This window comes from Astatotilapia calliptera, chromosome 18, assembly GCF_900246225.1.
Source record: "Astatotilapia calliptera chromosome 18, fAstCal1.2, whole genome shotgun sequence".
NCBI classification, from domain to species: domain Eukaryota; kingdom Metazoa; phylum Chordata; class Actinopteri; order Cichliformes; family Cichlidae; genus Astatotilapia; species Astatotilapia calliptera.
This window is the reverse complement of record NC_039319.1, coordinates 1,225,505-1,252,500: the sequence shown is the minus strand read 5'-3', so window position 1 is coordinate 1,252,500 and position 26,996 is coordinate 1,225,505. Positions and strand designations below refer to the sequence as shown.

The 26,996-nt window shown below is 42.8% G+C and overlaps 1 long non-coding RNA gene and 2 gene segments (V, D, J or C); all 3 read left to right on the top strand.

The window, feature by feature from the left end:
- Nucleotides 1–359: 359 nt before the first annotated feature.
- LOC113010731 (Ig kappa chain V region 120-like) lies at nucleotides 360–11,306 on the top strand (the record flags this gene model as incomplete). The annotated part of the segment is given in 4 exon segments: nucleotides 360–378; nucleotides 8,230–8,321; nucleotides 9,300–9,396; nucleotides 11,035–11,306. Coding segments are annotated over 4 exon segments (480 nt in total), but the record flags the coding sequence as incomplete, so codon positions are not given.
- A 163-nt stretch (nucleotides 11,307–11,469) lies between these two features.
- On the top strand, nucleotides 11,470–12,336 carry LOC113010388 (uncharacterized). The gene is made up of 2 exons (XR_003270328.1): nucleotides 11,470–11,701; nucleotides 11,798–12,336. It is a non-coding gene; the product is annotated as an uncharacterized LOC113010388 (long non-coding RNA).
- Nucleotides 12,337–13,050: 714 nt separating this feature from the next.
- Nucleotides 13,051–26,623, top strand: LOC113010729 (T cell receptor alpha variable 19-like). The segment is given in 4 exon segments: nucleotides 13,051–13,249; nucleotides 13,335–13,591; nucleotides 20,669–20,711; nucleotides 26,595–26,623. Coding segments are annotated over 4 exon segments (375 nt in total).
- Nucleotides 26,624–26,996: the final 373 nt, after the last annotated feature.

Genomic DNA, 26,996 nt, shown 5'->3' with positions numbered 1-26,996 from the left:
TTCTATTTTTTTAATACTTTTTCAACATGTTCAAAATAAAGATTCAATCAATCAATCAATCAATCAATCAAACATGGAAATTGCCGACTACAAACAAATGACACTAACACAATATATACACAGAAGGTAACGAGGGAATGTGCAACAGAAGGCAAACACAGTTGAACCTAACCTGACATAACAAGACAGGCAGGAAGCAAAACTGAATACACAGGAGACGGGACTATCAAAATAAAACAGGAAGCAAGACACATACGGAGAGGCGAACAAAGACCGCCTCTCTGTACACAAGCTTAACACTGAAACCGGGAGAGAAACAAACATGGGGACATGAGTGATTGTGGAAACAGAGAGGGAACATGGAACACCAGGACAGGGGTAAAAGAACGTGAGATGTGGAACAGCGAAGCCAAAGTGACAGAAAACTAAAGACAAGAAACTTTAAATATAACATAAGAAAACCAGAAAAGTACAAATGACACTGAATCAAAGAAATTTAGAAAACCCCCAAAACACAGCAACACTCGGTCACAGATCCAACGCAATCTCTTTATTGTAAATTTATTTTGTTTTTTTTGAATAAGCTTTATTAACAAAGCACAAAATACAGATACAAATTAACAAAACACAGTGTCAGAGGGTTTTGTAAAAAAACTAATGAGAAATCAGTTGGATTATTTACTAAACTGTAAAGAATCAGATAATATTGAACAGGGAACATAAGTTTATGGTTTTGACAGCTTTTACATTTTGGGGATGTTGTATGGTTTTAAAATATTGTTTGGTTTCATTTAAAAAGCACTGAAAGGATGTTTTCGTGTTAGAAAATTTCGATTTATGTATATGAAATTTAGCCAGTAACATCAGTAATTTACTCAAATAAAATATGTTTGCCCGGTCTGTGGGGTACTTAAAGAAACCAAATAAGATTTTCTCGTAACAAAGAGAGAACTCAGAAAAGATAAAAAAAACTAAACAAAACACAAAATTGTTGCCAGAAAAGATTTGTGTATAAGCAGGAGCAAAATAAATGAGAAATATCTTCCTTCACTCATCCTCCAACCACACACGCCCATATTTTGCTCCATTGCGGTTTATTTCACACCTCAAACATTTAGTAAACAATTAAGCAAATACAAGTAATCTGCAATAAATTACAGGCAGTAATAAAATAAACTACTAACTCTGTTACGCTACGTCCGCACCTACTGCGTCCTATTTTTGAAAACGCATCTGTTTCGTCCACGTAAACGGCGTTTCGAATCACCGAAAACTGAGATTTTTTTTTAAAGGTATGAGCCTTTTTCCACGTCACGCTGTGGCCACGTTATTGTTTACATGAGATGAATAGCAGGATGGCAGAAAGAGACAAAATACTGTTAATCTGACTGTCTGCAGGTTTTACAGCAGTTACTGTCCCTCTGTTTACAAAGGCAGAGGCGTCATGGTGTCATTATTTTACATGTAGTTGTTTTTTCCTGTGTAATAATGTTCAACATTGATCTCAATACACTTTTCAAAAAATGCAAAATGTGTTCAAAAACATAAACAGCTGTGGGATCCTGTTTGTCTGTGACAGGGGGAACAAATCGTGGCAGGATCAGCCTGATGTTATTTGTATCCTGCTGCAACTTTACTGTATAAAGAGCAAACATCTCCAACATGTCAGGAGCAGTTAGTCATTACAACAAGTGTTTGTGAACTAAAGATCAAGAATGTGGGATCCTGTTTGTCTGTGATTTAAACAGCCCAGCGCTGCTCCCGACGCAGGGGAAACTAATCCTGCAGGGAGACCTACCTCCGCACCTGTGCAGGTGAAGCCAAAGGGAAGATTTGCTTCACCATATTTTCTAGTCTTTGAATGAAGTTGGTTTGGAAACATATTCAGCGATGCTTCATCTCCTGCTTTGCGTTTGTGTGGGCGCCCCGTGATAGCAGTGTCCAAGCGTTTTGTTTTTTTTTCCGTTTTCATACCGCCCCCCCCCCCCCTGCAATGGCTCTGTGCCCCCCGTAGGGGGCGGGCCCCACACTTTGAGAAGCTCAGCAGTAGGCGGTGCTCTCCTTCTGCACTGTGTTCAACCATTGTGTCAATAATAAGTGCTGCTGTGAAGAGAACAATTCTCAGACTGAATGTTGAACATCAGCTAGTTTCTCCTGTTGATTTAAACCTTGTTGTACAGATGGAACATTGGCTGTGGATTATTCTTGCTGCTCTTTTCTTTGGTGAGATACAAACATCAACATGTTTCCTCTGCTTAAATAAATGTGTGAGTCTGATTAATGGTGAGTTTTTAATCATGTTTATTGATCCATCTCTTCCTCTGCATGTTCTGTTCTTCCTCAGAGTGTAAAGGAGAAGACAAAGTGATCCAGGAACAAGGAGATGTCATTGCTGCTGAAGGAGACACAGTTACACTTTACTGCAAATATGAGACCAGTGACTCCAGTCCATATTTGTTCTGGTACAAACAAGAAGTAAATAGTTACCCAAATTATATGCATTGTTTGTCAACATCAACAGTTAAGGCTGAAGAGTTCAACAACGACAGATTTGATGCTAAAATCAACAAAACAGAAAAGTCAGCTCCTCTGAAGATCCAGAAGCTTCAGCTGTCTGACTCTGCTGTGTACTACTGTGCTCTGCAGCCCACAGTGACAGGAAACAGCAAAACTCTGTACAAAAACCTTTGGAGCAAAGACAACAGAATACTCCACAACATCCACTAGAGGGAGCCACACACTGTTACACTTGTCTGGTTTGTTTCACTCAGTTAATAAAATGTCTGTTGCATAAAAACAGAAGCTTTAATTCACTTCGTAAAGGAGAGATTTCTCACATAAATGAATCATCCTCTCTCTTCACTGCAGTTTCTTTAAAACTGTCTCTTCATGATCAGATGTGCAGATCACAGCCTGATGTAGCAGACCTGTTAGTGACACTTTAAATATCAAAACAAGACTTTTAATCTTCATGCATCATTTTTTGTTTCCCAGATATTTTTTTCTTTCACATATTTCATGAATATTGCTTCTGAGACAGGTGTGAAATTATATTTATATTATATTTAGCACAGCTCACGAAAATACAATGAGAAAGCAAAATAGCTTTATTGGGCAAAAATAAAAGTGAACGCTCACGCGACTTGCTGCTGCTACTCACTGGCATCTTTGTATCTTTCTTTATATTCTTTGATACATCTTAACAAAATTAATCCTTCTTGTCTTCTACTTACGCGACTGGCGATCGAACTTTGCAAGTGCCTGAGTATTTTGGGTCTAGTTCATCTGCCTGTTTGTTTTGGCTGTTGTCTCCCTTGGATCCGTACACCTGACTGTTTGTCCGTGATTTTGTCCTGGCAGGATCTGCGTCTTGCTCGTTTGGGTTTGGATTTTTATGTCATTGGTCTACTGACCTAGTGTTGGACTTTACCAATACTCAGCTGACGAGCTTCTCTGACTCCGCTTTCACCTGGCTGCATTCCTCCCTCGCCGAAAGTACGTTCACCTGGGCTCTCGTTGAATTTTCACCATGACGACTTTAAGCCAATACAGTCCCTCTGGTCCACTTCTCGTCGTCCTCCATGGAACTCTGACAGGGCTGTTGACCACAGTGTGTTAGCCAGCCTGCTCAGGTCAGCTAACACTTTTGTTCAGTCTGACAGCACCGATGTCAATTTCGGCCTCTTTGCTAACGAGCATCTCATTCGGGATCTGCTCACAGATCGTAACTTTGACTTTCTGTTTGACTGAGACGTGGCAGCAGCCCAGTGACTTTTCGCAGCTCCACTCCCCCGGGGTTTGTTTACACCTGCCAACCTCGTGACTCCGGTGTTCTGACAAAAACACACTACCTATCAAGCTGTCCTACATGTTGTTACTGTGCATGCGCACAACTCATAACATGATTTCGATGTTAATTGTACACGCCTATTATTTGATCCTACCCCGATCTCGTGCGTGCGAAAAAAAAGTATTACATGTTTTACTTTCTTATTACAGTTGATACTTGTTTTCCTTAAGCTGTTGTCAATTTGTTAACCTTTGAAGCTAACATGCGTTTTGTTTTTTGTGCAAAAATACTCCAATTTAGAGTTTCAATTGAAGTCATTTAGTGCTTCTAAACGTCTGCAAACTGGCATACAGTGTAAACCTTGTCAATTAATTTTAGTCCTCCTGCAGTTAGTGAACAGCACTCTCCGTTGTCATGTCGAAGAAAGTAATATTGCACTACATACTTGTTAATTGAGTGATAACGTTGTTTAATTTCTAATAAATCCAAGCAGGAAGCATGTTTTGATAAGTGTGATTTGGCCATCAGAATGTCCTACCTATAGATATGTATGATGGAGGCATAAACCACGTAAGGTAGTATATTCTGATAAGGTAGCACGGACTGATAGACATGACTATAAATTTACGCTATGGTAGGATGTTTTGACAAAGTAGGACATTTTGTCAGAACACCGGCCGCGGTGGAGGTTGTCAGGTTTATATTGTTGATTGTCATTTATGCTTAGAAATATTTAACCATATATGCTTAGAGGTGTATAATCGATTGTGTAGTGATAGGATGTGTGATCCTTAGGAGTCTGCAAAGACTTCGTGCGCATTCCAGAGTGTTCTGGCAGTCACACCCACATCCTGGGAGCACGGGAGAGGTCGAACCTTCTCTTATTGTTTTATGGCAGGATAAACTTGTCTATATCTGTTTTAGGCTAAGTGCCTTTTGTTTAGATGAACTGCTGGACTTCTAGACCAGCAGGTTTAGGGAAGTCTTTATGGGTCACACTCTGACCCCCCCCTACACACACACACACACACACACACACACACACACACACACACAGACAAGGTATTCTTTGTTCTCATGTATACTTATGTAAGATGTTATATGTTAATGCACCTATGTATATTCATGTGACCTCAATAAAGAGCAGTGTTACGAGGGAGCGGACGAGAGCGACTGGGGTCAAGCGAAGCGTTTGTCGTGGTTCTCTCCCTCATGCATGAGTAACATGAAGAACTTTGCCTACTTGTGTCTTGCTTTTGCTGTGTAGTTGAATTGTCTTGAACGTTCCAGCGAATAGGTTTAAGCTACAAACCTATCAGAGGTCTCGCGGTAATCTATCGTGAGAACTGGAAAGTCACGCCGTTGTCTGTACCTGTCTATAGTTCCTTTGAATCCCTTGTTTGTCAACTCTCAGGACCTGTTCCAACTGTCATAGCTGTTACTTACCGTCCTCCAGAGTCTAATTCTGTCTTCATAAGTGACTTTGTTGATCTGCTGACTCACATAGCTACTGTTTCCCCTAATATAATACTCCTGGGAGACTTTAATATTCATATGGATAACAGTGATCATCCTCTCACCAAAGACTTCTCATCCTGCCTCGATAGTTTTGGCTTTAAACAACAAATAAACTTTCCTACTCATATTAATATGTTGGACCTAGTTTGTTGCTTTGGTCTTACTCCTTTTAACTGCAAAGCAAAATCAATCCTGATACTCTTTCTTTTGCTTTCTCTGGTCATTTGCATTTTCATAACCTGCTCACCCAAGAGGACTTAGTTTCCTATTATAACTCTAGTCTCAATAGTATTCTAAGCTCTGTTGCCCCACTCAAAACCAAACCTGTATCATTCTCTCAGTCAGCACCCTGGTTCACAGCTGAACTCAGGCTCCTGAAAGCAAAAGGACGACGACTTGAACGCCTTTATAAGAAAACTGGTCTGAATATCCACAAGGAAATGTTTAATAATCATATTATGTATTATAAGGAGTGTATTAATCAAACAAAATCTGCTTACTGCTCCACTATTATCTGTTCAAAAGACGACTCAACCAAGATACTGTTTTCATTGTTCAACTCTTCTTTCAGGTCACCAGAATCTTTACCTGCTCATCTTTACTCGTCCTCCTTTTGTGATTCTTTAATGTTATTTTTCATTGAGAAAATTCACAAAATACATCAAGAGCTGGTTTCTGTGTAATTCCTCTCCCATCACACTGTTTTTCTGCTTTCCAGCTCCCCTCGGTTACTGATATTTCAGATCTCATCTGTAAGTCAAAACCTTCTACTTGTCAGCGAGACCCCATTCCTACAGTTTTGGTTAAGGCATGTCTACCCTCTCTGCTTCCCCTCATATCTGCTATCATCTGCTCTTCTCTTACCACTGGAACTGTTCCTGCTTCCCTCAAAACTGCTGCCAAAACCCCAACATTGAAAAAACTGGTCTAGATCCCAATAATTTTGAGAATTTTCGGCCTATTTTCAATCTACCAGTCCTTTCAAAAATTCTTGAGAAAATAGTTGCCACACAACTCCACTCACATTTAACTAATAATAATCTGTATGAGCAGTTCCAGTCCCACAGCACTGAAAGAGCACTAATAAAAGTAACCAAAGATCTTCTTATGGCAGCTGACTCCGGTTTACTTTCCATCCTTATTCTCCTCGATCTGAGCGCTGCCTTCGACACTATTTCTCACTCTATTCTTCTCAGTAGGTTAGCCTCCATCGGTCTCTCCCATACTCCATTAGCCTGGTTTAAATCGTACCTGTCTGATCGCACTCAGTTCATTCAACTCAAATCCTTCACTTCTCAGCCCTTTCCTCTGACCACTGGCGTGCCCCAGGGATCTGTCCCGGGCCCCTTCTTTTCATTATCTACCTTCTACTGCTTGGACATATTTTCCCTAAATACAATATTCAGTTTCACTGTTATGCCGATGACACCCAGCTGTATCTGTCCACTAAACCTGATTCTGCTCTTCCCCCATCCTCCCTCACCCTCTGCTTAGCCAAACTAAATTCATGGTTCTCTTCTAATTTTCTCAAACTCAACAGTAACAAATCCGAGCTCCTCTTGGTCGGCACTAAATCTACATTATCCAGAACCAACAGTTTCTCTGTTACTATCAATAACTCGCCAGTCTTCATTTCTTCCTCTGTGAAAAGCTTGGGTGTCATCCTCCACAGTACTCTGTCTTTCAATTCACACATTAATAATGTTACTCGGTTTGCATATTTTCACTTGCGCAACATTAATCGTCTCTGTCCTTTTCTCTCCCCACATGCCGCTGCCATTCTTGTCCACATCCTTGTTACTTCCCGGATTGATTATTGTAATTCACTTCTTTTTGGTCTTACTCAAAAATCCATCCACAAGCTCCAACATGTCCAGAACTCTGCTGCTCGTATCATCACCAGGACCCCTTCTGTCCACCACATCACTCCTGTCCTGCAGCAGCTTCATTGGCTCCCGGTCAAATATCGCATTAATTTCAAAATACTGTTGTACACATTTAAGGCTAATCATCATCTCTCTCCTCCATATCTCTCTGATCTGATTCAGATCACCGCCCCATCTCGTTGTCTCAGATCTTCTTCTTCCTTCTTCTTCGTGTAAACTGCTTGCTTTTATGTTGCTTTTATTATTCTGCTGTGTACAGTGTCCTTGAGTGTTCTGAAATGTGCTTTCAAAATAAAATGTATTATTATTATTATTATTATTATTATTATTATTATTATTAAAATACAGTGGTATGGTTTCTCTCATCTGTACATGCTGAAGTTGAACCCACAGCAGAGATGATCACTGTCACCTGTGTCTGTCCTGGGTCTCTGTACTTTTTGTCTACTTCATTTAGAAAACAACATTTGTGAAATGAATCACTTCCTGATCATCGTTCAGAAATCTGAAAATGTTTTTGTTTTTCCTAAAAAGGTCATTTTTTTTTAAACTGGAAATCAAAAGCCGACATAAACACAAAGTAACTGTCGTGTGAGACTGTAGCAGGCAGGAAGTGGACCTAAATGCAGGATTCAAACACCAAAGGCAAACTTAAGGCTGCAGCTTCATTGATGGGAGGATTGTCCAAGAACATAAACTCACAAAAAACAAACTGAAACCCTGAACATGAAAACTAGGAACAGAACACTGAGAAACAAGAACTAAAACACTAGTGTGGCGGAGGTGTGGTCCCGGGCGCGGCTGCAGGGGAGGAGTGGTGCAGTGAGCTCAACGGGGCGGTGCTGGAGATGCAGGTGAGAACAGCTGATGACGATTTGGACTAACAGTGGTCTCCTTCCCTTTTTATAGTGAGACGGAGAGGAGCGGGGAGAGAGGGAAAACAGCTGGGACCGACAGCTGTCAGACTGTGTTCAGTCATAACCCAGGGAAAACTATAAATAAATGTGGAATCTGGTGATAAAGACCTGTGTGTAGTGCATTCCACAACTAGGAAACGAGAAAACGTGGAACTAAAACTGAAACAGTGTGGCTGTGGCTCAGGTGGTGGAGCAGCTACTGATCGGAAGGTTGGTGATTCGATTCTTGGCTTCCCCAGACTGCATGCCTATTATCCTTGGGCAAGGTACTAACCCCGAGTTGCCCTCCGATCATCGGAGTATGAATGTGTGTGAATGTAGTTTCGTTTGCACTTGTGTTTAGCAGTGCTTGTATGAGTGAATGAGACATGCTGTATACAGCACTTTGAGGACTCCAGGAGAGTAGAAAAGCGCTATATAAGAATGAGTCCATTTACCAAACACAAGGAGACTTACACACATGAGGCAGTACGATGCCACAAAGGGCAAAAGACATCACAGGGCTTAAATATACAAGAGAGTAATGAGGGAAACACAGCTGGAACTAATCTGATACAACGACACAGGAATCAAACCTGAATGCACTAAACACAGGACACGGGACTATCAAAATAAAACAGGAAACACACAGACACAAACTGATGCAGCGACTGGGGAGACAGGAAGAAACACAGAGAGAGACTGACTAACCACAAGAGAAGATTAGACTCAGAGGGAGGGAGAACTATGATCACTAAGAACCTACGACCCAGAAACTAAACAGAAACTAAACGATCTAATAAGAACTCCAAATGACAAGAAAACCAAACATCAACCCATCCCCAGCTCTTTCTGTCCTGGTCGTTGTGTCCTTGGGCAAGACACTTCACCTACCGCCTACTGGTGATGGCCAGAGGGGCCGATGGTGCGATATGGCAGCCTCGCCTCTGTCAGTCTGCCCCAGGGCAGCTGTGGCTACACCTGCAGCTGCCTCCACCAGTGTGTGGATGTGAGAGTGAATGAATAGTGGCATTGTAAAGCGCTTTGAGGGCCTAGAAAAGCGCTTTATAAATGCAATCCATTATTATTATGAGTAATACTCAGTATTCATTTATTTTCCAGTGTACTATTACTATTCTAGATTTAGATTAATGCATTTGTCACTTGTTCCTGAAGCGATGGTTCTACTAGTCAGTGATTTATCCTCAGACCTGCTCTGGACTGTGGAAAGGAGTTGTATCTGGCTCTACTCGTCCGGGAAAAGTTTCAGAAGACACACAATCAGAGGAAGCTCTACAATATGAAGGTAACATTAATGTGGGCTAAAGCTACAGTGTTGTGCTGCATGCATGCAGGATCCAGGTATGATCCAGTTCATTTTACTTTGCTAGCCCCTCCCTCTGGAAGACACCACTGCTGCTTTAATCACAGCTACGTTAAATGATGGCCGCTAGTAACCGATGACTGAGCCGAGAGCGTGTCTGGGTCTCTGTTATCTGACGAGCAGTTAAATTTTCTTTTTCATGTCGCTTGACTTGACAGAGGCTGTGTTTCAAAGACACACGCCTTAATGACAAGTTAGTTTTTTATTCTTTAACTTTTATATATTGTGTTTATGTTATTGTTTAAGGTCACTGATGCAGGTCTTATTCTTTATTTCTTCTTCTATAAATGTTCACTCTGGTAGATTCAGTTTTATTTATATAACAACAGCAGTTGTTGCTTTACATTGTGAAGTCCCTGCAATAATACAAGAGAGAAAACCCCGACAATCATGACCCGCTATGAGGAAGCAGTTTGGCGACAGTGGGAAGGAAAAACTCCCTTTTAACAGGAAGAAACATCCAGCAGAACCAGGCTCATCTGTTGTGACCAGTTGGGGTGATGGGAGGAAGACAGGACAGAGACCCACTGTGGAAGAGAGCCAGAGATGAATAATAACGAATGAGTCAATACAGAGAGGTGTATAAACACATAGTGAGTGAAGAAGAAAATCTCAGTGCATCATGGGAGTCTCCCAGCAGCCGACACCGACTGTAGAGTAACTGAAGGAGGTCTTGATGCACAATCAGTCATCCAGGTAAGTAAATCTCCAAAAGTTGGTTCTGTTCATCTGGACATAAATGCTACGTCCAGATTAACTAAAGGAGGATTCAGGGTCACTGGTCCAGCTCTAACTATATGCTTTATCAACAATATACTTTAATATAAGTGTAGCATTTAAATAAACTGCAAAGTAACTAAATATTTCCTGAAGGATCACAAACCATCAAACTGAACAAAGAGCCACAAAGTAAAACAGATGTTGTGTCCAACAGTGTCAGCTGTAACTGGGACTGCTGCTGCACCACAACACTCCTGCATGTCGTGTCCAGAGACATGACGTCTCTCAGGTTTGTGTTTGAAGATCAAATCAAATAAGATGATGCTTCATTTGAACAAACAGTTGTGAACAAAAATCCTTCCCAACATACACAAACTATTCTGAGATGTTTCTTGAATTCAGGACTTCTTACACATTTTTCTCCAAATGTCTCAAGTTTCAGACTTTTTAACTGTGTGAGTATCAGCGACTCTCTGACTCTGTCTACATGGTTAATGTGACTTCTGCTTGTGTGACGTGTCACACGGCTCCCTTAAATCATTTTGGTTATAAAGTGTGTGAAGCACAGGAGGAGGAGTGACTGAGAGCAGAGAGGAGGAGCAGAGATTCAGGGAGGAGCTGAGCTGTTACTGAACTATAGAAGAGAGAAAAACCTCCACATTCAACAGAGTTCAACACAAAACAAACTTTATGTTCCTCAACATGCTGTCATTACATCACTGTGTGTTTCCTCTGATTCTTCTCACTCTCACAGGTCTGCTCACCTACACAGGAAACTATGTTCAATTAAATGATTCATTAACGTCAATTATTGATTGAAAACGTTCTCTCTTCCTTCAGGTGTCACATGTGATCAGCTCACTCCAGTCAAAGATGAAGAGTCCAGTGTAGAAGGCAGCACAGTTACTCTGACCTACACTTACAAAGTGTCAACTGGTGATTATTTCTTCTGGTATCGACAACATCCAGGAAAACCTCCAGAGTTCCTGATCTCACACTCACCTTCAGGAGAAGTAGGAGAAGAAAAAATTCGTGGACTGAAGATTCAAGTGAAGGGAACAGAAATCAATATGAGCATCTCCTCTGCTGCAGTGTCTGACTCTGCTGTGTACTACTGTGCTGTGAGGCCCACAGTGACAGGAAACAGCAAAACTCTGTACAAAAACCTTTGGAGCAAAGACAACAGAATACTCCACAACATCCACTAGAGGGAGCCACACACTGTTAAACCTCTGATTCTTGTGTCATTGGACTGATGACAAAGACAACAGAGAAATGAAGCAGTAAAGATCAGAGACAGAGACAGAGCTGCTGTGGAAGCACAAAACTGTTTGATTGGCTGAGCTATTAAACTGGCCCCGCCCACTGAAGTTGAGCTCATCCAATGACATTATTTGTTGGTCATTGTGCTGCAGTGGAAGAACATTGTTCATGTGCTGTCTGTCTGGCTTTAATAACTCCAAAGACATGTTGCTGCACCTCTTTTTGCTTCTATCTCACATTATAGGTGAGTTTAAGAACAGGGATTAAAGTTTAGTTGAAGCTGCTGCATTAAGCAGATATACAGACTGCATTTCACTACTTTTCTTCTTTCTTTTTCCAGGACTAACAGCTGGAGACTCAATCACTCCTCAACAACCTGAAGTCACTGAAACAGAAGGAGAATCTGTCACACTCACATGTAGCTATGAGACAAGTGCAAGTGATGTTTGGCTTCACTGGTACAGACATGATTCTGACCTTCAGGCTCCTCAGTTTATACTCTACAAAGGAGCCAAAGACTACAGTGGTCGTCAATATATTCCCAATAATCGATATGGATCCCAAACATCACCTACAACAACTAATCTGACCATAGCAGCCCTAACCCTGGCAGACACAGCTCTCTACTACTGTGCTCTACAAACACAGTGATACAAAGTGTAGAAGAGGCTGTACAAAAACCTGAACACAGATATCTGACTACTCTTCAAAGAGGAGGGAAGTGGTATTCAAAGCACAGCTTCATATCAGATGGATTCTGCTAATTCCTGTTTTATCAGAGTCACTGTGGTTACAGCTGCTAATGAAACACTGTGGGAGGATTCACATGAGCAGCAAATCCACATCAACCACAAACCAACTGCAGGAACGTTCAGACACGAAGACATTTTATTCCTTATTTAGTGATGATGTGTGTAAAAAGCATCAGAAGTCAAATACAGTAACTAGTAATAAACTCCCAACATTGTTGGTGCATTAATGATATTTTACAGCTGAAAGATTTACTTTGTTATTCTCACATTTTCTCCTGCATGGTTTAAACTTTTCCTTCATTTTTTTATAAGAATCACGTCTTTGTGTTTTCTCTCGATGATGTCATAGGTACAGTTTCTCCTCTGTGTTCTGATTGGACATTTAAAGCAGCGCCATCATTGATGGTATCAGATCCATTTCACACGTTGTTGAAGTTCAGTCTGAAGTCACTTTAAGTCTCAAAGCTTCACTTTAACCTGCAAAGACCAACAACGTCTCATTTCCTACTGATTCTTCTCCCCACACTGCACCACTACACCGGATATCAGGACTCCACACTCTCCAAATTCCCAGTGTTAAAATTCAGTCATGAAACATTTTGGCAGATACAAGAAGATTCTTCTACTGTTTTCTCTTCTTCAGATTTTAAAGATGAACATCATGATCCACACTGACACACATTCATATTCTTCGGTTCCCTGGATTAAAACGGAGCCTCTGCTCTTTATTTATTCTGTGCTTGTTTCTCGACTCACAGTTCAGTCTGTTAAACCTGCTTCCTGCAATAGGAGCAAATATCCACTGGAAGCAGCAGAAAGACGTGCTGAGTGTGAAGCTGTCAGCAGGGGGAATAACACAGGGCTGTGAATGAGTCCTGTCACTGTGATCAGGCTCCTCCTTCTAATCCACCAACTTAGTGTTGATGAAGACTAAACAGAGAGATCACAGCTTCTTTATACTTGCTGTAGCTCACAGTTACTCTACACTGCAGATATGACGCCTCTGTTCATCTCAGTGCTGCTGGCTGCTATGTGCCTCGGTATGAACACAACTCTGTTTCTTTGATATCAACATTGACGTGATTCTTTAACAGCACACTGATACTGTTTGTTGGTGTTTTACAGAATGCAGAGCACAAAAAGACAACGTGCTGCAAGCAAAAGGAGAAGAGACTGCTGCTGCAGGAGGCACAGTGACACTTGACTGTCTCTATAACAGCAGTGGAACAAGTAATTATCTCTTCTGGTACAAACAGGATGGAAACAACAGCCCCGAATTCATCCTGATGCGCTATAGTGGGGATGATGGAAACACAGCAGAGGAGTTCAAGGAGAGATTTTCCTCCACACTGGATTCCAGCATCAGATCAGTTCCTCTGAAGATCCAGAAGCTTCAGCTGTCAGACTCTGCTGTGTACTACTGTGCTCTGCAGCCCACAGTGACAGGAAACAGCAAAACTCTGTACAAAAACCTTTGGAGCAAAGACAACAGAATACTCCACAACATCCACTAGAGGGAGCCACACACTGTTAAACTGTCACCTTTAGGTCTGAATTCTCTGTTCTTATGATTAAACAAAGTCTTATCTATAACTCGTTATGTTACATCTTATTACTGTGCTGTTGTTTGATGTTTCCTGTGTTTCTTACATTATGTATAATATGAAGAATTGTTTTATGAAAGTTTGATATTATAGATATTATTTTGCTGTGTCTCTGGACCCTCTGAAAAACACTTTTACACTACAAATGTGTCGACGCCTCTCATGTAGTTGCTGTGTTTTCTGGGACTGTGCTGATGTGTCTTCCATGATTAAACACAGCTGCAGTCATCAGAGCCGTGCACTACTTTGTGTTATCCAGTGCTACGATGGTGGTTCACTTCTCACCAATGTTCCCTCTAAGCTGCGCACGTGCACAATTGCGCACTGCTGGCACGCTCTCTGCGTACAGAAAAAAATCTAACCTGAATTGAAATTAAAATTAAAACTTTAACAATTCTGCTTTGCAGTGTTAGTCAGTGACTGGCTGCTCCCGTATGGGATCAGAACGATGCCACCTTATCCCACAGTCCAGCCAATAATGCGATTCACATTCATATATACGCAGCTATGACAGCGTCCTTATCTGCGACACCGGTGTTTTAGCAAAGCGGCTGATGTGGAGTGAAGCCACGTTAATGACAACGTGTACAACCATTGGAGATGTGAGCAGGACAGACGGAACAACTGATGGGAAAAGTGTGGACTTTATACCAGTTTTTAAATTGTGTTGATCGGCCACGTAAAACCAGAGTTATGATAAAATATCTGCAATGTTTGATTTTCTTCCTGAATACTGTCGTTGTTTATATTTACTGCGGGAAGAAACATAAAAACGGCGTTTTATAAGGAAAACGCTCGAAAGCCTGTGAGCAAAACCAAAAAATCCCACCCTTTCCTATTGGTGGAACAATGTACCATGTGGACCAATCAAAAAATGATATGGCAACATGGCCTTTAATTGTTTAGGAAGGGAGGAAGTTTTAGGAGTGACGGTGTGTTTGAGATGTGAGAGATTTGCGACATTTAGCGCAAATCTTGTGTAGTTAGTGTGTAGTTAGTGTGTAGTTAGTGTGTAGTTAGTGTGTAGTTAGTGTGTAGTTAGTGTGTAGTTAGTGTGTAGTTAGTGTGTAGTGTAGTCAGTAGTTTTGTTGTGTGTCAGAACAATGAGGCGACTGCTGAGTGTTACAGGTGTTACAGCAGTGACACATCTGCTGCTGTCAGGCCTGCAGGTATCAGGCTGTTGTTCTCCTTCATCTCATAGTGGACAGGAATTATTTTTTGGAGCGGCACAAATAATTTGTGTGGCATCAGATTTGATGCAGAACAGCTGATTGTTCTGTAAATAGTTTGAAATGTTTATTTTAAAGCGCATTGGCTGCATTTAAAAAAAAAAACATAGCTGCAAAAAACTTTGTAGCTACCAGACCACATACTCATAATACAAGTCAGAGCTTTATACATATATACATATATCTATATATAGATATATATTTATATATATATATATATATATATATATATATATATATATATATATATATATATATATATATATAGATATATATATATTTATATATATATATCTATATATATATATATCTATCCTCTATGGATATAGAGCTCGAGAGGATGTGGAGGGTGAAGGTAACGGTGGTCCCCGTGGTAATCGGAGCACTAGGTGCGGTGACTCCCAAGCTAGGCGAGTGGCTCCAGCAGATCCCGGGAACAACATCGGAGATCTCTGTCCAGAAGAGCGCAGTCCTGGGAACAGCTAAGATACTGCGCAGGACCCTCAAGCTCCCAGGCCTCTGGTAGAGGACCCGAGCTTGAAGGATAAACCGCCCGCAGGGGCGTGCTGGGTGTTTTTTTTCTATATCTATATCTATATATATATCTATATATATATATATATATATATAGATATATATATGTATTAGGGGTGCAACGATACTCGTATCGATATTGAACCGTTCGATACAGTGCTTTCGGTTCGGTACGCATATGTATGAACAATACAAAATTTTTCATTTTTTTTATCAACTTTCCTTCTGACGATGCTGTCTGTGTTGAGCGCTCAGTGGATCTGCGTTTGACTACTCCGCCTAGGCTGCACTGTTGAGCGCAGATCCACTGAGCGCAGCGCAAGCTAGCAAGACAGAAGCTAAGCTCGTTGCAACATGGCAAATTGAACCTCCCCCACCCTCATAGAAGCTGTGTCCCAAAACGTCGGCTGCATCCTCTGGAGGCCGCATTTGAAGGCTGATTACGCCACAGCCAGGCAACGAAGGCTGTCCCAATGCGTCGACTCCTTCAAATGCGGCCGACAAATGCGTCCTTCATTTCCCCGAATTTGAAGGATGGGTCGGGTGTGTCCTTCGTGGCCCACCATATCCCAGAATTCATAGCGCGGCCCAGCCAAATTTCAGCTGCCAACAATGGCGGCCGCTACTAAGTTTTAAAATTACTCTTATTAATCTTTCCGGGTCACAAAATAAACTTTTACCATATTTTCAGGTGAGAAAGTAGCTGTGTAAACTTCAAATATCTTCTTGGTTTATCAAGACATCGTATATTTGCAAAAGTGTGCCGACGTTTTCGGAGACGTCTGTTACCCACCCGCTCGATAGCAAGCCGGGGGGTTCAATGGTCACTCGAGCCGGCGAGAGCAGCGGACTCCCGGCTTCATCGTTTTCAGACCCCCGCTCTTTCACTATTCAGGTTAAACATGATATATAAGTCACTCGGATAACTTAAAAATTTAATTGTTTGCCTTTTTTCTGTGTTTTATTTGTTCCGGAGTAAATCAGTTTGGCTGAGATTAAAGTTATTCGATTATTAGATTAAATAAAACTTTATTAATCCCTCGGGTGGGTTCCTCTGGGATTTTCACACAGCTGAATAAACGTTAAACAGAAAACTGATTAAACAGAAGTGTGAGACGGTCGAGAGTTTACTCCAGTGGCAAGAGGTACTAGTGCACCCAGGCTTTCAATTGAAATCAGTCACACAGCGATAAAAAGAAACACAAAAAATGGCAAGAAGCTGTTGTATTATTAACTGCAATAGTCGGTCGCATGACAGCCACGGGAAGCTGACGGGTAAAGAGATCGGTTGTTATCGGATTACATCGTTGAAGAGAAATTGTTCGAGCCATGTTTCCGAAGTAAAAAGAGCCGACGGATGGTCTGGATATACCAAATATAACGTCTCAGAACACTCCAGCTCACAGGTTAGTCTGCTCCAAGCATTCCCACAGAGGTCAGTCTGCTGTTGTAGTTATTACGTCATTTTTCTTAACATAATTGGTGATATAGGTTACAAGCAAGTCTGGCGCTGAACAGAAATTGTCGCGCTATGCTCCTTTATTTATTGTGCATAAATAGTGAATTGTCCTGACACAATATTGCGTTTCGCTTCTGTTATTATGGTACATTGACAAAAACATGTACTTTTATTCACAGGATAAAACAGGTTTTTTGTATCATTAATTGCACAGTATGATTACAGCATACAATATTATTGTCACTGCTACATTTCTGTGATGCTACCAGAAATTATTTCCACTGCTAATTAATTACCGTTGAGCTCAAAGGTTATATTAATAAACGGTTAACGAATGTGTATTTATGACGACGATTTGTGAGACTGGTAAACTTACCTTTGTTCTTACGATGGTCTTTCGTTCTACACGGTGCATTTCAAGGTCCTGCACCCATCCGTCGGTAAACTGTACCTGGGCTTGTTGCAGTGACCTGAAGTTACTAAACTTCATGAGTGTATGCACTCACTCCAAGAACCGTATGATTATAAATCTGAGCGTGGTGAAAGTTGGGCAGCACGCTAACGTCTTTTGTCCACTCTGTGTGCTCGTAAGGGTCTAACCCTTTCACTCCTTTGATTTTTTCCTCGTATCTTTTCTTTGCCTTTTCGTCGAGTCTGTCTTTGACCGGCATTGTTCTCCTTCGTTTTGTACATAACTTTTTTGGGGGGCAAACAAAAAGCAAGAAGGTATTGGAACCGGACAATGAACATTTTGCGGTGCTGCAAATGCTTGCATTTGATGCGATACTTGTTTTGTTTTGCCACTAGTTCCCGGCATGCAATGCGCAAAAGTCACGTGGTCTGTCAATCTCTATTCAGATCTGGCCTTTGGAACTATTTTGGTTTTCATGTGACGTATGACCCTGAAGGTAAGCGCGTCATGGACAAAAGTAAAACAGTATGTCGGATGTGCCACGCAATGCTCAATTACATGGGTGGGAACTAGTGTGTTAGCGCAGTTAGCTCGTTAATGTGTTGACGCCGTCCAGCCCCACGCACGGGGCGATCCGCGGTAGCTCGTTAACGGAGATTTGCCGTGTTGTGACGTTAACGTCATTTTAACGAGATTAACGCTGACAGCACTAGTGGGAACACAACGAATATGACTGCACATTTACGCCGACATCATCCTAGTGCAAAGACAAGTGGAAACAGACAAAAACAACAAGCACACATGCTACAAACTTTACCCGAGTCATTTAGACAGCCGTTAGCACAGGATTCTCCTTATGGGGACCTGATATGTTTAATATGCTGCTGAGAATATAGCCCAGAAGAAGCGGATAGTATAGCTTTTATTTTGGAAAGAGCCATTTCTCTGTAATAAACTCTCTTTTCCAAAGATGAGGGATTTCTCCATCAGTGTCATGGTCCTGGGCCATGTGGTCCCAGTATTCTTAGTTTCTTGTATTTTTGTATTTCGTTCCTTATTTAGGCCATGTTTCCTGAGTTGTCCTGGTGTGTTGTTCCCAAATGTTTTCCCTTCGTGACTCTTACCCCCTGTGTGCCCCTCTGTGTATTTATGAGCCCTCGTCTCTCTTTGTGTTTATTCCATGTTTCCCCTGCCTGTTATGTCTATGTTCTTGTGTAGTTAGTGTGTAGAGTCCAGTGTAGAAGGCAGCACAGTTACTCTGACCTACACTTACAAAGTGTCAACTGGTGATTATTTCTTCTGGTATCGACAACATCCAGGAAAAGCACCTGAGCTCCTGATCTCACACTCACCTTCAGGATCAGTAGGAGAAGAAAAAGTTCCTGGATTGAAGATTCAAGTGAAGGGAACAGAAATCAAGATGAACATCTCCTCTGCTGCAGTGTCTGACTCTGCTGTGTACTACTGTGCTCTGCAGCCCACAGTGACAGGAAACAGCAAAACTCTGTACAAAAACTTTTGGAGCAAAGACAACAGAATACTCCACAACATCCACTAGAGGGAGCCACACATCTTTGTTAGGATACAGACTAACACATAACACAGCTGTGATGAAGAGCTTCAGGTGAAGTTAATGTGATTTGAGCCTCCTCCTCCTCCTGACTGCAGAAACCTGTCTGACTCCAGCTGTGAACATCAGACCACTCACAGCTAACTCCCAGTGAACATCACTTCCAACATTTCTCCTCTGGAAACATGGAAAAACTGGCTGTGATTTGGATCTTTGCAGCTCTCGTAGGTACGTATGTTTCTGACAGGAACACCTGAAATTCAAAGACATGTTTACAGCGTTACGGATCCAGTTTGGATTGATGATTAAACAGAAAAATATTTCAATTGTGAAATCAGAGAAACGTCTGAGAAATCAGAAGTAAAAGCTGTTAAAAAACAAAACAAAACACAGTAATACTCACAGATACTCAGCCTCATGGACAATGTTAGTCTGATGGCTTCATTTTCTCTACTTTTCCAGGACTAACAGCTGGAGACTCAATCACTCCTCAACAACCTGAAGTCACTGAAACAGAAGGAGAATCTGTCAAACTCACATGTAGCTATAAGACAAGTGATAGTGATCCTTGGCTTTACTGGTACAAACATCATTCTGACCTTCAGGCTCCTCAGTTTATACTCTGGAAAGGAGCAAGATCAGACAGTCATCTAAAGTATATTCCTGATAATCGATATGATATCCATGTCACCCTTTCATCAAACCACAACCCCAAATTATTTTGCCCTTTCCAACTCTTATCCATAATTTGATCTTGATTTCATCCCCAACTCTTTTCCATGTAAAAAACATCTTCTCTTCATCTTTCACGGCTATAACTAAATGCAGACACAGATTCTCTTTGTCTCTCACAGGCTGTCAGTGATCTTCAGTGTGTTTCTGACTTTGTTTCTGCTCACAGTCAGAGGGAGCTGACATATTCAACATGAACACAGATCATGAAGTTACAGAGTTATTCTGTCTGTTCTGACTTAAAGTTGTTGATGGTCAAAGATGAATGGATCTTCAGATCTGCTCTGCTGCAGTGACAGACTCTGCTGTGAGGCCCACAGTGACAGCAAACCCACAGAGATGCTCCACTAGAGGGCGACATCATCCAGTAGGCGGGGCTCTCCTTCTGCACTGTGTTCAACCATTGTGTCAATAATAAGTGCTGCTGTGAAGAGAACAATTCTCAGACTGAATGTTGAACATCAGCTAGTTTCTCCTGTTGATTTAAACCTTGTTGTACAGATGGAACATTGGCTGTGGATTATTCTTGCTGCTCTTTTCTTTGGTGAGATACAAACATCAACATGTTTCCTCTGCTTAAATAAATGTGTGAGTCTGATTAATGGTGAGTTTTTAATCATGTTTATTGATCCATCTCTTCCTCTGCATGTTCTGTTCTTCCTCAGAGTGTAAAGGAGAAGACAAAGTGATCCAGGAACAAGGAGATGTCATTGCTGCTGAAGGAGACACAGTTACACTTGGATGTACATTTGAAACCAGTGACCCCAGTCCCACTTTGTTCTGGTACAAACAAGAAGTGAACAGTTACCCAAAGTATATGCTCAAATCTTTCTCAGAAACAACAGATAAATCTGAAGAGTTCAACAACGACAGATTTGATGCTAAAATCAACAAAGCAGAAAAGTCAGCTCCTCTGAAGATCCAGAAGCTTCAGCTGTCTGACTCTGCTGTGTACTACTGTGCTCTGCAGCCCACAGTGACAGGAAACAGCAAAACTCTGTACAAAAACCTTTGGAGCAAAGACAACAGAATACTACACAACAGCCACTAGAGGGAGCCACACACTGTTAAACTTGTCTGGTTTGTTTCACTCAGTTAATAAAATGTCTTTTGCATAAAAACAGAAGCTTTAATTCACATACAGGAGAGGTGGAGGAAGATCTCAGCCTGTGTGTTTATTGTCTTATGTAGTCTGGAAGATGAGTGGATGGTGGGGTGGGTGCAGTTTTCTCTGTGGTGGGGTTGGGTGGGCTGTCCCGGGCTCTGTGGGGCCGGGCGGTGCTGCTGCACTGGGCCCGGTCTGGATGGGCCTGGGCCCCCTTTCCCTGGCGGGTCGCGGAGTATGGGGGTGCCTACTGGGGTCAGCAGGGGAGCTGGCCCCAGGGAGGGGTCACTTGCCCCTCCCTTCCTTCCCTCCCCATCTCCAGCTGCCTCCCTCTTCCCGCTCCACCACAACCACCCACACATGCAGGGCCTTGGAGTAGGGGTATGTCACCAGGGTGCAGAGGAGGCTACCCCCCCCCCCCCCCCCCCCCCCGTCCCCTTCTGGATGCCTCTGCCTCAATTTTATCCCACAACTTAGACATTCACATTACTCACACTCTCATTACACATACATATAGGATCTTGGGGGTGGGCACGATACACGGAGTCCAAAGTACCATCAGGGTGTACACCCCACCCCTGGCATCATTGCCCACCTCTCAATTTTAAATACACGTAGACATTGAGGGCTAGCAGGAGGGACTATGCGCTTACCTGCTGCTCTCTGGCAGGTAGCTCCATGCCCTCCTGGGTTTTAATTGCACCTTAGAACACACATGCATCAACATTACAATGAGCGGGTGGAGGGAGGTTTGGAGTCTTCTCTCACCCCCGTTCTCTGCGACCTGCTGGAGCAGGGGGGCTAGGACTAGGAGGAGGAGTTGGCCGTCCGACTGCGGTCTGGAGTGTGGAGCCTTCCTGCTGCTGCGGAGTCGGGGCGGTCTGCCTCCCCCCACCGCAGGGAAAAGGGAAACACCACCTGGGTCTGGGTGCAGTTCCCCCCTCCAGGGGCAAGGGCACCTAGACCCGGTTTGTAGAGTACGCTTGGGGAGTGTGATCGTGTGTACAACGTCTCTTTATGTCTGTCTCCACGTTGGTTGAGTGTGGAGTAAGTGCATATGAGAGCATGAGGGTGGGAATGGATGTTTGTGTCTGTGTGTGCCTGTATGTCTGTGTCTATATGTCAGGTTGGGTGTCAGGCGCCACCTCTCTGGGGACATCTCAGGCCCTCCAAGGTTTGGAGGCCTATCTCCCCCTACCCCCCCTATCCCCTGCCAGTGGCGGACCCCCTCAGACATCGGTGCGTTGGTGGTTCTTTGTGTCCGGGGATGGGCGTCCAGGTACACACCGGCTCACTCCTTGGCGGCCGCTTATCGAGGCCTGGAGCCTGGGGCTCGCTCGGGCCACTTCGGAGGTGGGGTGCCCCCGGCCTCTCGGCCTGGGGCTCGGTCACTCAGGCGCAGCTGGCTGCCGGCGGAGCTCACGGGCGCGTCACTGCAACTCCCCCTGGCTTCTGCTCCGCGGCTGCTGAGTGAGCCCTCATCTGGGACTCTCCTCAGCTCTTTCTGGGACAGTGGCGCAGCTGCCCCTCTGTTGGTCTTCCTTGGTCTCTTGTGTTCTGGGGGCCTCTGGATGTCTGGAGTTTTGATCTCCTCCATACCTGCTTCACGCCCTGGAGGACGGGGCTGTGGCTCCCCCACACCCTCTAGCAGATTATTACATGAAGGAACCTTTTAAAAAAACAAAAAACAAGCGCGTCCATGCTCACAGGTGTACACACGGGTGATCACACCCACAAACTACACCCTTTTTGGCTCCTACCTCAAAGCACACTGTGTTCTGTTGATCTTATGTGCTGCACAATAATGTTTAATATTTAGTATTTACTGTCATATTCCCATATATCATTGTGATGTTGTTTATTCTATTACTCTTGTTCTCTTCTGCTTGCTTTCTTTTTTCTTTCTCAGCAGGTGACCCAGGTGATCGATATATGCATTTTTTTTCTCTGCCCGTTCTGTTGGTTTTTGTCTTTTGCCCTTCTCCCCCGTCCCTCTTCTCAACTGTTTCTCTTTCCCTCTTTCTTTCTCCCCTTCTTTCCCCCAGTCAAGTCTGTCCCGTATTCAGTAAGTGAAAATAAAATAAACAATAAAAGGTGAATCAAATGGACCATTACGGCAAGGCTGGGATGGTCAGTTTGGTAAAGTAAAAAAAAAAAAAAAAAAAAAAAAAAAAAGCTTTAATTCACTTCGTAAAGGGGAGATTTCTCACATAAATGAATCATCCTCTCTCTTCACTGCAGTTTCTTTAAAACTGCGGGCGGTTTATCCTTCAAGCTCGGGTCCTCTACCAGAGGCCTGGGAGCTTGAGGGTCCTGCGCAGTATCTTAGCTGTTCCCAGGACTGCGCTCTTCTGGACAGAGATCTCCGATGTTGTTCCCGGGATCTGCTGGAGCCACTCGCCTAGCTTGGGAGTCACCGCACCTAGTGCTCCGATTACCACGGGGACCACCGTTACCTTCACCCTCCACATCCTCTCGAGCTCTTCTCTGAGCCCTTGGTATTTCTCCAGCTTCTCGTGTTCCTTCTTCCTGATATTGCTGTCATTCGGAACCGCTACATCGATCACTACGGCCGTCTTCTTCTGTTTGTCTACCACCACTATGTCCGGTTGGTTAGCCACCACCATTTTGTCCGTCTGTATCTGGAAGTCCCACAGGATCTTAGCTCGGTCATTCTCCACCACCCTTGGGGGCATCTCCCACTTTGACCTCGGGACTTCCAGGTTATACTCGGCACAGATGTTCCTGTACACTATGCCGGCCACTTGGTTATGGCGTTCCATGTATGCCTTGCCTGCTAGCATCTTGCACCTTGCTGTTATGTGCTGGATTGTCCCTGGGGCATCTTTACACAGCCTGCACCTGGGGTATTGCCTGGTGTGATAGACCCCAGCCTTTATTATATATATATATATATATATATATATATATATATATATATATATATATATATATATATATATATATCCCTTCCCTTGTTTGAGAAGGTAAAGCCGGATTTGGAGTTTCCTACTTAGGACATATGGCTTCGGTTGAGATGAATATTTTGCCTCGATTGTTATATCCTGTCCAAATGATTCCAGTTATATTTTCAAATAGTGTGATGAAGGATCTCAATTGCTGGCTAAGCTCTTCTATTTTTAGCAAACACATACAAAACTTAAGATGGCTACACTACAGCGCCCAGGTTCAGTAGGGGGTCTTTACCAAATATTAGAACATATCAATTGACTCACATGGGGTGTATTCATGCCTGGGTCACAAATAACTCACTCTCTATCTGGTTGGGAATTGAAACTTCCCTTTCAAAGTGTCCACTAAGGGACTTACTGTTGTTACATCGAGCTGTGATAATCCAGTCACACGTCATACACTTTAGGTCTGGCGATCAGTACGTCGAAATGGAGATTTTGGGTTGTGAATTAGAACCCTGTGTCTCTCATACTGGGCCTCCACAGCCGGCGTTTAACATCCAAGAATAATAGCAGGTTGTATTGTTTTCTCACCCATGTGTGGAAGAATATTCTACTGCAGCGGATGAAGGAAAAAGACCAACTATCAAAGGCTGGCAAAGAGTAGTGTTGGATCTAGTGCCACTGGAATATCTTACATGTGTACTAAACTCAAAAACAGACCAATTCTTCAACAAGTGGAATTACGTCGAACCTGATGTCTGTAATATTATGCTACAGGGATTCAAACTGCACATTACTACTGGGACCACAGGTATTGTTGTCAGGGTTGGTTGAAGGATGACACAAATGCAGAACGTTCTGAATGGAAAAAGTGTGTTTATTTACAAAAAGGCTATGAAAGAGTGCCAACAACCCACAGTGTGTTCCCAATTCCCAGGCCGGGGGTCCTCTCCTTGATATGTGGTGAGGTTTTGTCCTCCTTGCTGCCTGTGGACACAGTGTGCTGCTCCCTCCACACATTTTCACATTTGACCTAGAAACTAGAGGCGCCACATTCAGTACAGTCCAATCCACCATCTGACAACAACACTTAAATCATTCCACAGGGGAAAACAGAAACCACAATCACATGCGTTGGACCACTAACTGTGTTCCTGCTCCACTGCTCTCTTAAGTAGGGCTGCTTGATTAGGCAGATCGGCAAAAGGTGAGTGATTAATCCCAGGTGTGGCTTGCTCTAAGGCGGGAGACTCTCTGGGCCTGGTGTGGCAGCAAAACCAACATACCATGGTACACACACACTCGCAACACACACTCACTCCAACTCATAAACAGGGAAGTGAGGGACCAGGAGCAGATCACACCAACAACCAACCATAAGCACTCCAGAAGACAAATGAAACTAATAAATATTCATCTAACCCAAACTAACAGGTGACCCCAGGCTCACAGACACAGGCCCATGACAGCTGTACTGTAGTGTGTTTATTTTAGAAGGATCTGAGCTGGTGTTTGGTTTTGTGTTTAGTTTTTGGTTTGTTTGTTTGTATTGCTGTGAACTGTACACAATATTATGTTATGTAATTATCAATTGTTTGTGAAAATGAAAAAAACGAATAAACATATTGTTTAAAAAAAGCAAAGAACATAAACAAAACTTTATCACGGAGTCACCGACTCTGGACCGTGCCAGTCATGGAAGACACTCAGTCTCCTGTAAAAAGAAAAGTGCTGAATGTGACCAGGCCTGGTCATCAGTTATCAATAAATGAACTCATGTTGCTGCCTGATTCCCAACAACCAATAATCATGCGCATATATACAATATTTGATATCATTATTACACTCAGCATTAACCTTTACAAGCACCTGAAATTTCATTAATTATTCAAATCAAGAATGTATATGATCTACTGAAATTACTATTATAACTATGATAATAAGAATATTCTAGTCTCTGTATTCACAAGTGAAATATGCCAGTATGTATGCACAGCACATATGTCCCTGTGTATTTCTGCTGAAATATGAGTGTTTGCATTAAAGCATTTATATATCTGACATATAAACCTACACTTTAAAGTCAATAATGATAACAATGATAACAATAACAATAACTGTCTCTGCTGAAAGCATCAAAGTGTCTCTGTGGGGCCTCCAAACACAACAAGCTTCTCATTTTCTCCATCCAGCCTGAAACTGATCTTCTGCTTTTTCCCACTTTTAGATCGTCTCTGTTGGTCCACACAAAAACAAACAAAACTAACAATGAAAAACCAACATTTTTTCATATTTCAGTTGAGTTTGGTGTTGAGAATTTAATCTCACAAATGTATTTTTCATAAGAGTTACTGAGGATGCCTGAAATCAGAACCTCAGTCACGGACCCGGCTCTGGGGACTCGGGGTCTGTGAGCAGCGTGGACTATTATTGTTGTTGTTTTTGTTATTATTATTATTATATTATTATTATCATTATTATTATTATCATCATCATATTATTTGGTATGTGTGTCGTCTGCACTGCTACTTGTAGGCAGCTGTGTGTGTGCATGTGTCTGTAGCTGTTTTGCCACCTTCATGCCTGGTGGGTGTGGCCTGGTGGGTGTGGCCCTGCTAGGGGACTGGCCACATCCGAAGTCCTTGCCACACAGCTGCTGCTGATCAGAGCTCGTCGGGGGAGCAATTTAGGAGAGCGATGGAGCTTCCACCGACACGGGATTATTGCGTTAGACTTCACGTCAGTCTTCTAGTTTAGTTGAAAAGTCAGTCAGTGTACGCCTGCTGGGAAAAGTGTTTAACGGCTGCCTCTATTGCTTCCCTCAGGAGCAGTGTGGGACGAGAGAGAACAGTAAGCACGGGGAGTGCAGAAGACACAGGAGCAGAGAGCACTTAACGTTTTTTGGAAGAAGACACGACACAGGAGTAAAGGGAGAGCAGGGGGATTTATTGCCTTTTTTGCACTGTAAATAAATGCATCGCTTGCAGTGAAGAGTCCTGCGTTCTGGGTCCTCCTTTCCCCACATCCCCACGGTTGACGCTGGCCAACGGTGACAACCTCAGTGAAGAGTTTATGGGTCACAAGCTCCGTTTAGATCAAAATGAGAAACTTGTGTTGTCAGAAGATACACAATCTGTCAGGCAGAGCTGTGAGGCAGGCAGAGGTAGGCCCCAAATGCAGGACATGAGTGAAAAGGTTCAACTGAGAGATGCTTTTGTTTGCTGTGG